The sequence below is a fragment of the Sycon ciliatum genome, chromosome 13, assembly GCF_964019385.1.
Source record: "Sycon ciliatum chromosome 13, ocSycCili1.1, whole genome shotgun sequence".
Lineage (NCBI taxonomy): Eukaryota > Metazoa > Porifera > Calcarea > Leucosolenida > Sycettidae > Sycon > Sycon ciliatum.
Window position 1 is genome coordinate 1,260,719 of NC_088655.1, and position 15,163 is coordinate 1,275,881.

Consider the following 15,163-nt stretch of genomic DNA (forward strand, 5'->3'; position numbering starts at 1 on the left):
AAATGATGACGATCCACACCACATAACCGCTCATGTGCAGCGTACGTATCAAAATCAGAATCCATCTTCACCCCATATCATCGTCATCTTCATCATGAAACATTATCCAACAATGTACCTACTTTATAAACCCACTCCCATCCGGGGCAATTAGCAGGTACAACCATTGGGGTACAATCATGATGTCATGCCCCTCAACCACCTACAACACCCGAAAAATGATTTTTTTTAACGTAAAAATAGGACGACCGGTTTTTACCCCAAGAATGGGGCCGTCAGCTCCCTTTGATATGGTGACAGCATGTCCCGGCTGACTGTGAAGCGATCCGGAGCCAATGGATAGTCATTGAAAATAGTCGTGTAACATCTCTGGAATCCTGAGGTCACACTCAACCATTATAGCCTCTCGGTGCATCTGCTGGATGTTGTAGTATGTCGTCAATCAACTGGTGTAGCAGGTACAACCATTGAGGTACAATCATGATGTCATGCCCCTCAACCACCTACAACCCCCGAAAAATGATTTTTTAACGTAAAAATAGGACGACAGGTTTTTACCCCAAAAATGGGGCCGTCAGCTCCCTTTGATATGGTGACAGCATGTCCCGGCTGACTGTGAAGCGATCCGGAGCCAATGGATAGTCATTGAAAATAGTCGTGTAACATCTCTGGAATCCTGAGGTCACACTCAACCATTATAGACTCTGGGTGCATCTGCTGGATGTTGTAGTATGTCGTCAATCAAGTGGTGTCTGTAGGGGGTTAGGAAGTTGAATCCCCCAACAGGGCAGTGGTTGCATCATAGACCACCCGTAGAGATGGTTGGCGTCCAGGTACGTGATGTACGCGTGCTGGGTTGATTTGCATCCTGATCCTGCACGGGTAGTGATTGTTGGCGACTGTCTATCTGTTGGATGCCATGCTGATCCCACCACCACCACCACCACCACCACCACCACCACCACCACCCTTCTTTCCATGCTCGATGACATTGTCGATAGGTCGCTGATCTCTCATCCAGCGAGACCTTGGTGAGCTTCGGTCCCAGTATATATAGTCAATTTGAGCCTTGGGTCTTGTGTGTAGTCGTCCTGGTCGTTTGGTACAGTTCGTGCTTTCCGTACGAGAGGTTGCGGGTACGAATCCAGCTTTGTTACATGATGCGTTTTTTTCCTTCTTTACGGTCCGGGTATAAATAGACGATTTGAGCCTTGGGTCTTGTGTGTAGTCGTCCTGGTCGTTTGGTACAGTTCATGCCTTCCGTACGAGAGGTTGCGGGTACGAACCCAGCTTTGTTACATGATGCTTCTTTTCTTCAAAGCCTCAGACAGAAAGGCCCTCAATGATTGTTTCAACTAATGCCTTATATGACCTGGCCAGGATACGCATGCCATATAAGGCATCTTCCACCCACTATGGAATATGCCCTATTTAAAAACTACAGCATGTACACCTTCCCTATAAGGACACTTCACCCTACTATGGAATATGCCTTATAGGACCAAACCAGTGTACACCTTCCCTATATGGACACTTCACCCCACTATGGCACATGCCTACTATGACATCATCCGTGTACACCTTCCCTATAAGGACACTTCACCCCTTTATGGCACATGCCTACTATGACCTCATCCGTGTACAACTTCCTTATAAGGACACTTCTCCCCACTATGGAAGATGCCTACTATGACCTGAACCACGTGCACCTTCCTTATAAGGACACTTCACCCCATATATAGACCAATCCCAAAGGTCAAAGGTCACATTCCTTATATGGACCAATCATCCGTATTTGGAAAGGTCAAAGGTCACAGCAAAGGTCAAAGGTCACATGGAAAGGTCAAAGGTCACAGCAAAGGTCAAAGGTCATCTTCCATATATGGACCAATCATCCTTATAGGGAAAAGTCAAAGGTCAAAGGTCAAATGACATCTTCCATATATGGACTATTCAGCCTTATATGGCACCTCAAAGGTCAAAGGTCAACTCAAAGGTCAAAGGTCATCTGCCATATATGGACTATTCTTCCTTATTAGGCAGCCAGGGGTCAAAGGTGACTTTTGGATCAGAACCCCTACCGCACTATACTACTGAGCCGTCACCTTCTGTTATACCTAAACAGAATAGTAAGAAACATGCTGATAGAGATAGACGTAAGATTACTTTTGTAACTGACTATCATCCTCACTTTGCAAATAATCGCCTAAAAACGATACTAGAAGAATCTTTCTCAACTTCTAACGTAGAGATCTTCTTTCGTAGAACAAAACAACTCTCATATTGAAACGTTCTCGTCTTTTAAGCTTTTAGAGACTATAGATCTAGCATTTCTCCACATTCTTCCTCCATACTTTATTTAATCACAAAACATTTGCAGGCTTACATGCCTGCATTTTGGCAGTGTCCAAATTTGGACACTGCCAAAACTTCCCGTGTACTGTATTATAACAAAATTTGTATACTATAGTCCCAACACGGCACCTTTCACATTTGCATGCTTTCATGATCACAATCCAATTACCCCTACCCCTGCGCCTCTTTGGGCTCCCAGCGGCTTTCATGGGTCCACTTGTATCATAGTTAGTTTTGGCCAAGTGAGTTGGCCCTACTAATAGCATGTATTTTCTTTTCTCCTTTCACTCTGATGATTCTTTAACAAGATGAAACCGGTCAGTAAGAAAGAAAAATGACCTCTTGTGATAAACGCTTGTGTCGGGGGTTCTCAATTTACAATACACAATCAGGCATAACTTACGCATAAGTGTACCCACCAACTGAACTAGCTGGCACACACACACACACACACACACACAGAGTAAGAGATGACCCATAGCACGAAGAAATCTATCGGCAAAGAAACTAGCTTTCTTACTTGAACACCCACAAAGGAGCACAATAATGTAGCATGTTGAAATGTTCTTGTACTCAAAGATACCGATAAGAAGTACGGCTGAGCCTCAGGCAACTCTTCCACTAGACAGCAGGGGTCCTACTCCAATGGAGGTCGCTGTCATGGAAGTTCTATCAGCTCATACTGCACACTACTCTCTGTGGAAGGGGTGCTAGTAACCCACCTTCCCATTCCTAGCAGGGTCCAGCACATACATGTAGATGATCTATAATTATGTGCTTACCAAGGTGCTCTGTGCACACTTCACATGACTGACTATTAGAGAGAGGTGGTTAAGCTGCACGTTATTTCTGACGTGATGCGCAATATCACGTCAAATTTGGCGTAAACCTCCAAATTTCGACGTGAGCTGCAGGTCACTCGCGTTGTTTTCCAACGCGCGAGCTGAACTTTCGTGTCACGTAAAGCTTAAGGGGGCACATCACCCAAAATTCGCTGAAAAATCGAATTTGTAAATTCATATTGAGTGCTACGTCAGTTGAAAGAGCATAAATAGCTGCGAATTCTCTGAAAACTGTGTCCCTATCTGACCAGCCGTTCAAGAGTTATGGCCGAAAATGTGCCCTTGCAAGGAAAGATTTTTTTGTTGCATGCTGTCATTTGTTGGCAGCACTGTATTTGAATGTGAGCAGACCGTGCGCAACTTGTCGTATTATGGAAACACGCGAAAGTGTGCAGAATTTTGCCCCAAGTCCAAAAAAGTCCAAAAAATCACGTTAAAAAACCACGTATTGGGCTGCACGGCGGCGGGCGAAGCCCGCCGCCGTGCAGCAGGACTTTTGCCAGCACCCTCGTGACGTTGCAGATATGTGGCTTGATTATTGTAGTTGACGTTGATTTAGTGACTTTGGCAAGTTTGAGTCGTGTCAAGAAGTCAGGTAGGATTCAGTACTAGGCAGTAGTGAAACGTGAGTGGCAGTCTTTGCCGGTTTCTGAGGGCATCCTGGATTTGGTGTGCACCGCTGTGGAAATGGCTTGCTGTGGAGGTCCCAGCACTGGATGTTGTATCAAAGGTACGACCTCGTAGCACGTGCTAAACCTAAAAAAATTCAAAAATTGACTTGGGCCTGTGGGAGTCCGCGAGAGAACGCCCACTCGTTCCGTTGTGACAGATTCCAGGGCCACGTAGAGGGGCCCTACCCCACCACCCATGGCTGCTTCTGGACTTGTTTTAGGTTTGGGTCCCGCCCACGGACAGAATGGGCATGAAAATGTGAAAAAAATGTAAATGCATTTGTTTGGCTCCTGGGTGGCTCGCACACCGTGGCACTATGCCGGAAATTTGAGTTTTTCCGGCCTGGAAAGCCTGTCAGTGAGGCGCAAGAACTTGTAAATCATGTCCTGAGGGCCAGCATAGTGGCAGGAGTGTGTGGTCAAAATTTCACTCAAATCCACTGAGAAACACCAAAGTTACGGTCAATTGAATGCCATATGAAAATTTTGGGTGATGTGCCCCCTTAACCTCTCTATTAACACCCCTTCCCAGACACGCAATATGTCTCAGGCACAATCGATTTTCTATGGAACTCACATGGCCAGCTACTCATTACACACAGACTAGCTGCTCCATACATAGCTAACGGTAATGCTAACAGTACAGTCAGACCTCGCTGAATCGCACACATCCGTTTTCCACAAAAATATCCAGATAGGCGAGGGAACTGGATAACCGAACACCGGTTACATTGGATGCATCACGTATGCTGTAAATCTGTAGCCAGCTATTTTCTTCCGGGTCGCGAGGGATCCGGATAAGCGAGGTCTGACTGTACATCACACCCAGACCCAGAGCTACAGGCCAGGGCCTGTCACAACATTGCTGACCTCTGACTCTGTGGCTCCAGCAGATCCTGTGAAGTACGTACATGTGCATGACGAATAGCGGAGTCCTCCGGATCGATAGAGTGCTCAATGCGGAAGCAGAGCAGTAACACACGAGTCACAGGAAAACCACGCGTCTTGATTGTCGTAACTTAAAGTTTCATGCCATATAGCAAACCTTAAGTGACGACAATCAAGACGCGTGGTTTTCCTGTGACTCGTACATGTGCATGACTGTACTTCAGAATTAGGTTGTTTACATGCTCATCATGTCACATGTAGAGACTACACAGAAGACTCTCTACTCTTGGTCTCCTTTTTGGTGAAACACACTTGCAACATTGCACATGTTGTAAGGTTGCCTAACTTAGTTACATGTACATGACTATTGCATCTAGTCACAATTCACACACCTACGTGTGGTATAGCAGTGCTTGGGTTTTCCGGGGCATCGGAAAGGTTCCTTCTCGAAAGAGTTTTGGACAGGGGTGTATTTGCGGACAGTTCCTGATCAATAGGCCAGTTTGTCAATACTATAAGTACGGAATTAGCACTCCTCAGCTACTGGTATGTGAATGCATAGCTCATACCGTACTGCCATGCGTGCTATAGTGGCTTACCAGCAATGCAACCGATGGTAAGCTGTGCAGCATCTCATCACTGGCCAGCAGTGGAGAGAGGTAGGCCGGCGAAGCATTCAGGATGGTGGCATGACGTTGGTGGATGCCCGACTGCAGCTGTGACAGGTGACCGGTGTTCAGGTGATACTCTGGCGTGTTGGACAGGACAAGAGAAGAACACCATGAACTGGTACTCACAGAGCAATCAGCATTGCGGAGTACATCCACAGCATAGCCTAGCAGTGGGAGCACAGAGAGACTGAGAGAGTGGATTCCAATGACTTTAAGGAGACTATGGCTGCGTTGACACGACAACGCACGGCCAGTTTTCCGTTTTCAGTCCCCCATTTCTTTTTTCGTTTTCGTACATTTACACGATCAAAGCCGATCCGAGGTGGTCTCCGTTTGTACCGTTTTCAAGCGTCTACACGAGAGCAAAGGATCCGCCGAAGTTCGTCACGTGCCAAGTGTTGCCATGGAAGCACCAATCACACTCAGGTAATGGTTGAAAACAGGCACACGACAACACACGTCACATGACGAAAATTGTAAAAAACAATTTTTTGAATTGTCGGATCCGTGTAAACGGCCGAAAACGAAACAAACGTGGCGGAAAACGAGGCCAGCACACCGTTTCGACTGTTTACACACCCAAATTTATCCGGCAGAACATTTCCGTTTTCAAATTCTTCCACCTTGGCCAGCGTTTTGGTTTTCCTCCGTTTTGGTGTACAACTTTTACGTTTTGTTCCGCGTACCGTGTAAATGAACCATGGATCCGAAAGGATTTCGTTGCGTTTTCGCCCCCAGCGTTGTCGTGTAAACACAGCCTATAGCAAGGGCAAAGGCAAGTCACACGGTCCACGTCAATCAAACACCTGCCTCTAGTCACAGAGCTCTCTGTCCTCATCCATCACCAACGTTGCATCAGATAAAGAAAGCAGGACAAAGGAAGCGACGCAGTTTTGTTTCAATTCCAGGTGATGAAAATCAAAGCTCGAGGTGATGAAAATCAAAGCTTGAGGTGATATGCACACAGCTAACCAGAAAGTGACAAAATCACAGCAAAGCACTGTAAAAGTACAGTGCTGCTCAATGAAATCCGGTCGTGTGAGTCAAGTTTGCGCCTTGCACCATTTCGCAGCCCAATGTTGGCAGGTCTAGTGCAACGCCCAGCACGTACGTGAGTGATTCGACTGGATTTCATTGAGCACCACTGTAGGTTCTTTCACATTGCATAAGCACAAGACATGAAGTGTGAAAGTTGATTGTCGATGTGCTAAGCACGTGACTTGGTGTAGTTTCACCGTAGTACACGTGGACACACACACACACACACACGCACGCAGAGGGAGACTGCAGCCTACAGCCAATTCCGTCCCATATTGTGCGAACAGCTCTCATATTGGGTGCACTGAGCAACCTCCCAGAGAAGGTGCCTACGTTGGCGTGGACAAAGTAATGTTTCGGCTATCATTGTCACTACGTCGCATACAGTCAAACTTCAGTAGAACATGCAGGGAGTAGTAAAACGCCGGTATTTACGTACTCCCTGAGTGTACCTCTAGGGGACATCCACCTCAGTGATTCACAGGTGAGGTACTTCACACCTGAGGTCTGGGAAAGAATACGCAGGGTTGTCGAAACAGCACTCCACATCCGATGAAAGGAGAAAAGGGTGTTAGACCCTGGGTATTTAATGTTAAAGTTAAAGGGGAAGTCCGGTGAAAAATTTAAATTTCAGGGTTGGTAAAGTTTCGGCCGCTGAGTCGAATGGTGTTGGTCCCACATGTCCCCGACAAAGCGTTCTCGAGATATTTCCGTTTGAAAAACTGAGTTTCGGGGGCTGCGCCATGACGTCATGCGGCCGCGCCACACCCTCCGCAACGTCATAGCGTGCAGCTAGGTCAAAAGGAGTGCGTGAAAGCAATAGTGTCAGTGCTATTTCAAATGATTTGGCGACCCATAGTAGGTGGTGCAAGCGACTCCGAAGACGTAACTCCTTGTGAGAGTGAGGATGCAGCCATGGCTGACCTTCATGAGTTCGGTCTGGGGCTGAGAACCTCGGTATTCAGCTGAAGAAATGGCCGCGCGGGCCGGTCAAGAGTGAGCGCTACTGAGTTTCCGACTGATGAAGAAGCAGCAGCTATTGCAGACGAAGCCGATATAATTATCAGCTCGCTGGAGAGCAGAGTCGCCAAAAATGAAGAAGAGTGATGCGAGTGCTCTAAGACTGAATGTTGTTCCATGCCGATTCGCTTAGACTCCAGTAACCTGCCACATGGTGATGTTTTGGTGCGAACTTGGCGTATTTCGGACACTCAATTGGAGAACAGTGCAGGCTCTTTGAACTACGTGCACGACTCTTCGCTCGCAACGCTACGGGATCTGAAAGTTCTAGGTCCGGGAGCTGTTCGCTGTTTTGTCACTTGTCACGGTTGTGCACTCATCGCTGTAGCATAAAATAATGAGGCGGGAGCGGAAAACTAAAATTTTCTTTCTCAAAGCACAACCACCACCGGCAAGGAGAAACGCTCGTTCTCTGACTACACGACTGATACGAGTGTAGTACATGACAAGTCCGTGTGTTGACTAGTTTTCCGAGTCTTGTGACTCGAGTCTTGTTGTACCTATAGCCTAGTATGCCTACCCCAGCATGGCAGTGCGGGAGTAGTTCCGTGTGTGATGAGTTTGTTGACTACACTACAGGCAGCATGCACGCAGCGCATTGCTAGAGCCGTAGATAGAGGCCAGTGCATGTCGACGGAAAAAGTCCAACTCGGAAACGGCTAAAATACGGTATAACCTCGAGGTTTACCGAGCTGAAAATCACAGGGTACGTAGTGTTTGTAACACTGAATCGAATGGTCTTGGTCCGAAGAAGCTGCGACAAACGGTTCCCCAATCGAACGCGCTCCGAATATGGCCGTTTTTGTACACATCTAGATGGTGTGGCCACCTGGCTGCACGCTGTGACGTCATCACCTGGATCTGGGTGAGGCGCGCTCAAATCCGCACATGTTCGATTGGGCGTATCTGACGAACCATAGGCCGCAGCCTCCTCGGACAAAGACCATTCGACTCAGCGCCCCGAACTCTACGGACTGTGAAATTTAAATTTTTCACCGGACTTCCCCTTTAAACTTTTATTTCATGCCACCTTGCTTGTCACACACCAATACCGCAACCACATTAGCTATAATTTTAAAAGTTACTGTCTCCACGCCGACTGTTCACATTACAAGGTAAGGGTATATATTGTGAAATGGGCAATCTTATTTGCACCGAAGGAATTTTTACTTGGAGTGACAGTCTATGCACCTCTTATCAGCTGTCACTATCCAAAGATGCCAACGTTTGCCAATTCTAATTTGCTAATCCCAGGAATGCACTGTACAGTGAAATTTCCAAGGAAAAGAAGAACTGGTATCTCACCTGCCACTCCCCCGGTACGCATTCAAACATGCCCGCAGCATTCCAATGGGTAACAGCGGATCCATTACGCTTAGGCAGCGTGCCGGTCACAGATCCAGTGAGATTTTCAGAGCAGGGTACGCTCCCAGAACCAGACACGGCTTCCGAAGCTGGTACTGCGCAGCGAGGAATGCCACTCCGAAGACAAAGTTACCTCCGGCCGAGTCGCCGGCCAGGATGACTTTCTCGGCAGTGGTGCCCAGGCTGGTGGCGTTCCTCAGCACCCAGGCGTACGCGTAGAACAGTCGTTGACGGCACGTGGGTACGGGTGCTCGGGGGCCGTCATGTAGTCAACGGACACCACGGGAACGTTGAGCTGGTTGGCCCAGTGGCTTAGATAGCTCTGTATGAACAATACACCACAAGGAAGACACATGCATAGGGTATACTAATATTATGTACAGTGATGCTCAATGAAATCCGGTCGCGTGAGTCAAGTTTGCGCCTTGCACCATTTCGCAGCCCAGTGTTCGCAGGTCTAGGGCTGCGCAACGCCCGGCACGTACTTGAGTGACGCGACTGGATGTCATGGATCAGCACTGTACTATTGTATATGGGGCCAAATGAAAACCTGGTGCACATCCGTGTTACACACATGATACAGTATCTTTTTATTCCCGTAGCTATGCAGAAGACGTTACGAAGACGTTACTTCAGTAACGTCTGGCGCTAGCCAGAGTCCACACAGCTTTAATTTGGTGTTTGTTTGTTTGTGTCACGCCTGGCGCTATCCCGTATCTGTCCCGTACTGTACCGTACCAGCAAAGACAGCTGGCCACAATATTTTTGTTTGTTTGTGCCATCGACATGCCTGGCGCTATCCCGTACCTGTCCCGTACCATCAAGAGAATGAGTATATATGCGAAGTGTATCGGGGGAATGCATTCAGTGCAGTAACATTTTGTGTGGATTTGTGTGCGAGGCCGAGATCCCACTACAGTGCATTTCAAAACTATAGACGCGTAGGGTTTTTGAAATATTTCAAATTTGGCTGGAACCTTTTGAGAATAGTTTTCGGAATATTGCTCAGGACCGCTCCACAATTACTCTCATATAGTTTCTAAACGATTGGATAACAGACGCCCAATTTGGAAAAAATTATGCACAAAGTGATCACAGATTTTATGTTGTATAGATGCTGGTATAACGGTTTTTGCCTAGGTACGCGTCTATAGTTTTGAACTGGACTGTAGCAGGCTGGTTGGGCCGCCTGTCGACCAGCCCGGGAATCGCATGTAGGCCGATAGCATAATAATTATAACGTATAATTATACAGTCATGTAGATGTATAGCAGGGAGTCATATTATGTAAACGACTTCCTGCTGTATGGGGAGATTTTCTGGAAAGAAATACGAAGTAGGGAGACGAGTAAATGCAATCAGAATGGATGTTAGTTGCCGTCAGTATAATAATAATAAGAAGAAGAAGAACGCCCGTGATCGGCAGAGCCAGCGCCGGTCCCAGGAAACGTCAGGACAGACATCCCGTCGACTCCAGAACGCCCGTGATCGGCAGAGTCAGCGCCGGTCCCATAGCTATGCAGAAGACGTTACTTCAGTATCTCATTGAAACGTTTTTGCAATACAATGATGTAGCTAATCAAAGGAAAAAGCATTTCCATCAGTTCTAACAACATGCACGATGAGCTAGGCAACAAAGCATAGCGGAGGGCCCTGAGCTTCTAAGCTCTCTCGTTGGCAAGGGCAGCGGAGAAATGGATGGAGCATGGCAGCAAAGCACACCCATTTGTTTCCAATGGCCTACCACATGTGACTGTGACGTTTGCGCCAGAAACCCTCCACCATGGAAGTGAATGATGACTGCCTTAGAAGGCTCAGAGCTGGCACTCTGCAGCAAAAAGAGAGTGTTGAGCATGGTACAGAACAAATCGTCAACGTCAACCGCACATGGCATGATAACACCTTTGTTTGTTTGTTTTGAAACTCGGGATGTTTTTTTCTTCTTTTTTTCTCTACAAAATCCACATTATCTCCAGACACTGGGGTGAATAATGGAGTGTGTATGTGGTGGTGGGGCCCATTAAAGGGGAAGTCCGGTGAAAAATTTAAATTTCAGGGTCGGTAGAGTTTCGGCCGCTGAGTCGAATGGTGTTGGTCCCACGTGTCTCCGACAAAGCGTTCTCGAGATATTTCCGTTTGAAAAACTGAGTTTCGGGGGCTGCGCCATGACGTCATGCGGCCGCGCCACACCCTCTGCAACGTCATAGCGTGCAGCTGAGCTAGGTCAAAAGGAGTGCGTGAAAGCAATAGTGTCAGTGCTATTTCAAAATGATTTGGCGACTGATATTAGTTGGTGCAAGCGACCCCGAAGACCTGTAACTCCTTGTGAGAGTGAGGATGCAGCCATGGCTGACCTTCATGAGTTCGGTCTGGGGCTGAGAACCTCGGTATTCAGCTGAAGAAATGGCCGCGCGGGCCGGTCAAGAGTGAGCGCTACTGAGTTTCCCGCTGATGAAGAAGCAGCCGCTATTGCAGACGAGGCTGATGTAATTATCAGATCGCTGGAGAGCAGGGTCGCCAAAATGGAGAAGAGTGATGCGAGTGCTCTAAATGTTGTTCCATACCGATTCGCGTAGACTCCAGTAGCCTGCCACATGCCATGGTGATGTTTTGATGCGAACTTGGAATATTTCGGACTACTCAATTGGAGAACAGTGCAGGCTCTTTGAACCACGGGCACGACTCTTCGCTCGCAACGCTATGGAATCTGAAAGTTCTAGGTCCGGGAGCTGTTCGCTGTTTTGTCACTTGTCACGGTTGTGCACTCATCGCTGTAGCATAAAATAATGAGGCGGGAGCGGAAAACTAAAAGTAATTTTCTTTCTCAAAGCACAATCACCGGCACCGGCAAGGAGAAACGCACGTTCTCTGACTACATGACTGTACAATACGACTGATACGAGTGTAGTACATGACAAGTCCGTGTGTTGACTAGTTTTCTGAGTCTTGTGTCAGTGACTCGAGTCTTGTTGTAGATACTACCCCAGCACGGCAGTGCGGGAGTAGTTCCGTCTGTGATGAGTTTGTTGACTTTACTACAGCAAGATAACACACTGCACGCACTGCAATCTCTGCATGCACGCAGCGCACAGCGCGTAGAGGCTGACGGAAAAAGTCCAAATCGGAAACGGCTAAAATACGGTATAACCTCCAGGTTTACCGAGCTGAAAATCACAGAGTACGTAGTGTTTGTAACACTGAATCGAATGGTCTTGGTCCGAAGAAGCTGCGACAAACGGTTCCCCAATCGAACGCGCTCCGAATATGGCCATTTTTGTACACAACTAGATGGTGTGGCTACCTGGCTGCACGCTGTGACGTCATCACCTGGATCTGGGTGATGCGCGCTCAAATTCGCACATGTTCGATTGGACGTATCTGACGAACCATAAGCCGCAGCCTCCTCGGACAAAGACCATTCGACTCAGCGACCCGAACTCTACGGACTGTGAAATTTAAATTTTTCACCGGACTTCCCCTTTAAGCTCAGCCGACCAGAGGTCTCGGCTTTATACCTCCATGGACGCACCAAAGGGGGATCGGGTAGGAGTATTCAAAAGACCACGGACAGCTAATGTACTCTACGGTCGCTGAGCACACATACAAATGTCACCTTACTTCTCACAGTGACTTACATGAAGGCCGAGGCACCGTTCATAGAAGCTTCTCCGCTCCATACTCTCAGCAGTGTCCAGAAAGTCGTCCGGAAACTGAGTATGATCAACGATCAGGTCGCCAGTCTTGTCCACTTGCACGACAGCGTAGATGACTAAAAAGCTGCGCGTGATCCCTGAGCAGCTCCGAATGTTCTTCAAGTGCTGACACAGCCTGTGCGAAATCTCTCTTAGTATTCGATGACGTAAGCAGTGACTTGATGATGTCATCAAGCGCCAATGTACACGTGGAGAATATGGATACACTAGATCGCAGTCCGTTGCTGGCTACACCCGGGTAAGCATTGTAGCGGGAACATTGCTGCAGCAAGTATAGTAAGGGATGGTGCTGAGCAATGATCCGATCGCAGCGCACAGCATATGACAAGCGGAAGCCAATCTGGACCTCTGCTCCGGGCTCAGTGCTCCGCCACCGTTGCTGCGCTGTTCCTGCTGGAGACGCTGCACTTGCGCTAGCAACCCTTGCAACGCTGCGGTTGTGACACGCGGAGTGGAATAGTGACGCGCTGCACTGCGTGACGCCGGGCATTGCTAGTGATGGTGTGTCACCAGCAACGCAGTGTACTCGCCACTACCTGTGTCCGCTACCCTCACCAAGCTCCTGGTACTGACAACAGCTACTGAGCAGGGAGCACCGGTATGCTGTTTCACCACACGGCTACACGGTGCAGCTGGGCAATACGTCGAACTGATACAGCGGGAGCGAGAAAGCAGCAGCTTTGAAGCAACGACAGGTCGAGTGGCGTTACGTGCTACTGTTGATGCCGCCATAACAAGAAGCTAGGCAATAAGAGTCCCTTGCCAGGGCAGGCAGTCCAATTGTTTTCGAAGGTCAGGCAAAATCACAAGTCCTGCGGAGCACGTACACGAACACATAAACAAAGCGCATGCAAGGCAATTGCAAGCGCTTTATTATTATTATTATACGCATTCCCGCGTTGAAGTGTAGCAGCAGTATGCTGCGTCCACAGCTTCGCTTATGCAGAATGGCTTGGGTGAGAGGAGAGGGGAGAGAAAGCAACAAGGCAACCAACATCTATGAAATTGGCCACAATAACATGAAGAGAACCAACCACACACACCATACACACACAAAACAGTTGTGCACGGCACATTCAAAGTACACACTGCTCACACATGAAGACACATAAGCACATATGCACGCGCACACACACACCGACACACAAGCAAACAGAGAGACAGACACACACACAGATGAGACTCTGACCAAACACATGTACTAGTAAAAGACCGCATGCACAATGTCAATGTGATGCACACCTCCAAGACGGAATGGGCGCTTTCAATAGTACACATACTACTTCTGGTGCTTTGAAGATCCAGAAAACCCCAGTGTAACACCGGCTTTAGCCTACAGGTTTGTACACACTGTGGGTGACATTGCATACAAGTAGATCAGCACATCTAGTACGATTGTTCTTCCACTCAATCGTCCCTTCGTTTCACAGCACAGAATAGCTGCCTCTCAGCTGGTAATCAGCAGGGACATTCTCTACTTGCGAAGACTGAGTGATTGCCAGCACTCGCCCTTTCCTTCCACAAGCGATGTATAGAATAATAATATCACTGTTCGAGTATTTTTCTTTCAAATCTGAGACCATTGACAGGATCGGAAGGAGAGCTCTACTGCAAGCCAGAAGTCAGGCTGGCGTCAGGCTGGCGTGAAAAGTAACGAATTCAAACCACTCCTCAACAAAATCATTACCGTTTAGCAAAGAAGCTAGTTCCAACCAATCCAAGTAGAGTGACTTTCAGGAACTAATCCAACGTCTTGTTCATTCAAAGACAGTGCTTTTTTCGCTTCTGCACTGTCTTTGAGTTACGAGCAGGGAGTCGTAAAATACCGGGGTATTTTACGACTCCCTGGTTACGAGATGTATGCGCTCAGTCGCTCACCTGGGTCACGGCGAAGTGTCGTCGCTCTCCCTGCTCTCCGGATCTCCGCAGCCTACACAACGCTTTGAGCTGGCTTTAGTCCTTCGCAATGCGCACGAAATGGGCACGGGGAAAGACCGAGTCGCGAGCCTGCACGGCGCAGCCCCTGTAGTCCGTGAGCCAAAACTCAAAATCACAAGTGCCGTTGCACTCTCGGATGGACAAATCGCCGCTTATGTAGATAATCAAGCGAGGTACGGAGGGCTTGATGGCTGATCAAAGCCCAAGGGACCAGCCCGAGGGCCGTAGGCCCGAGGGCTGGGCCCGAGGGCTTTGATCAGCCATCAAGCCCGACTGTACCTCGCTTGAATATGCTTCAGACGATCCCACCCACACAACATCACTTTTCGGTTGCATCGATCAGGGTCAGTTCGTAGATCTACAACTGTACGCTGGCACATGGTTTTGTGGTGATATTTTTTTCATGACTTTGACCTCAATTTCGTGTGTTCAAATATGGAAGAATCAAATTTTGAGTAAGATATACAGATGAGTAAAGCACTGGAACTCGAAGCAGTAGAGCAAGTGAGAGTTAGGAATTATTTGTGATTCACAGTAAAGTGGATGGTTGCGCCTTGGAGATTGGCTCCCTGAAACAGATTCAGAGTTGACGCGGCCGGACGAGACCGATGGCTGTGCCGAGACAGGTGCTGGCGGTAGTGCCACTGGCGGCAGGGCCAAAT

At 48.1% G+C, this 15,163-nt stretch overlaps 1 protein-coding gene across 1 annotated transcript; it reads right to left on the bottom strand.

Moving 5' to 3' along the window:
• Positions 1–8,534: 8,534 nt before the first annotated feature.
• LOC135829544 (uncharacterized) lies at positions 8,535–13,587 on the bottom strand. Its single transcript, XM_065341939.1, has 3 exons — positions 12,486–13,587; positions 10,595–10,678; positions 8,535–9,172 (listed from the first exon to the last, which is right to left on the bottom strand). The coding sequence occupies exons 1-3, from the start codon at positions 12,732–12,734 to the stop codon at positions 9,047–9,049; spliced, it is 459 nt and encodes a 152-aa protein (XP_065198011.1). The 5' UTR covers positions 12,735–13,587; the 3' UTR covers positions 8,535–9,046.
• Positions 13,588–15,163: the final 1,576 nt, after the last annotated feature.

Excerpts from the sequence above, each read along its gene's own strand:
- LOC135829544 (XM_065341939.1), bottom strand. The coding sequence starts at position 12,734 with ATGACATCATCAAGTCACTGCTTACGTCATCGAATACTAAGAGAGATT. Across the intron at positions 10,679-12,485 it reads AACGGTGCCTCGGCCTTCAT|AGTGCCAGCTCTGAGCCTTC; the intron begins GTAAGTCACTGT and ends TTTTTGCTGCAG. Across the intron at positions 9,173-10,594 it reads AAACGTCACAGTCACATGTG|AGCTATCTAAGCCACTGGGC; the intron begins GTAGGCCATTGG and ends TTGTTCATACAG.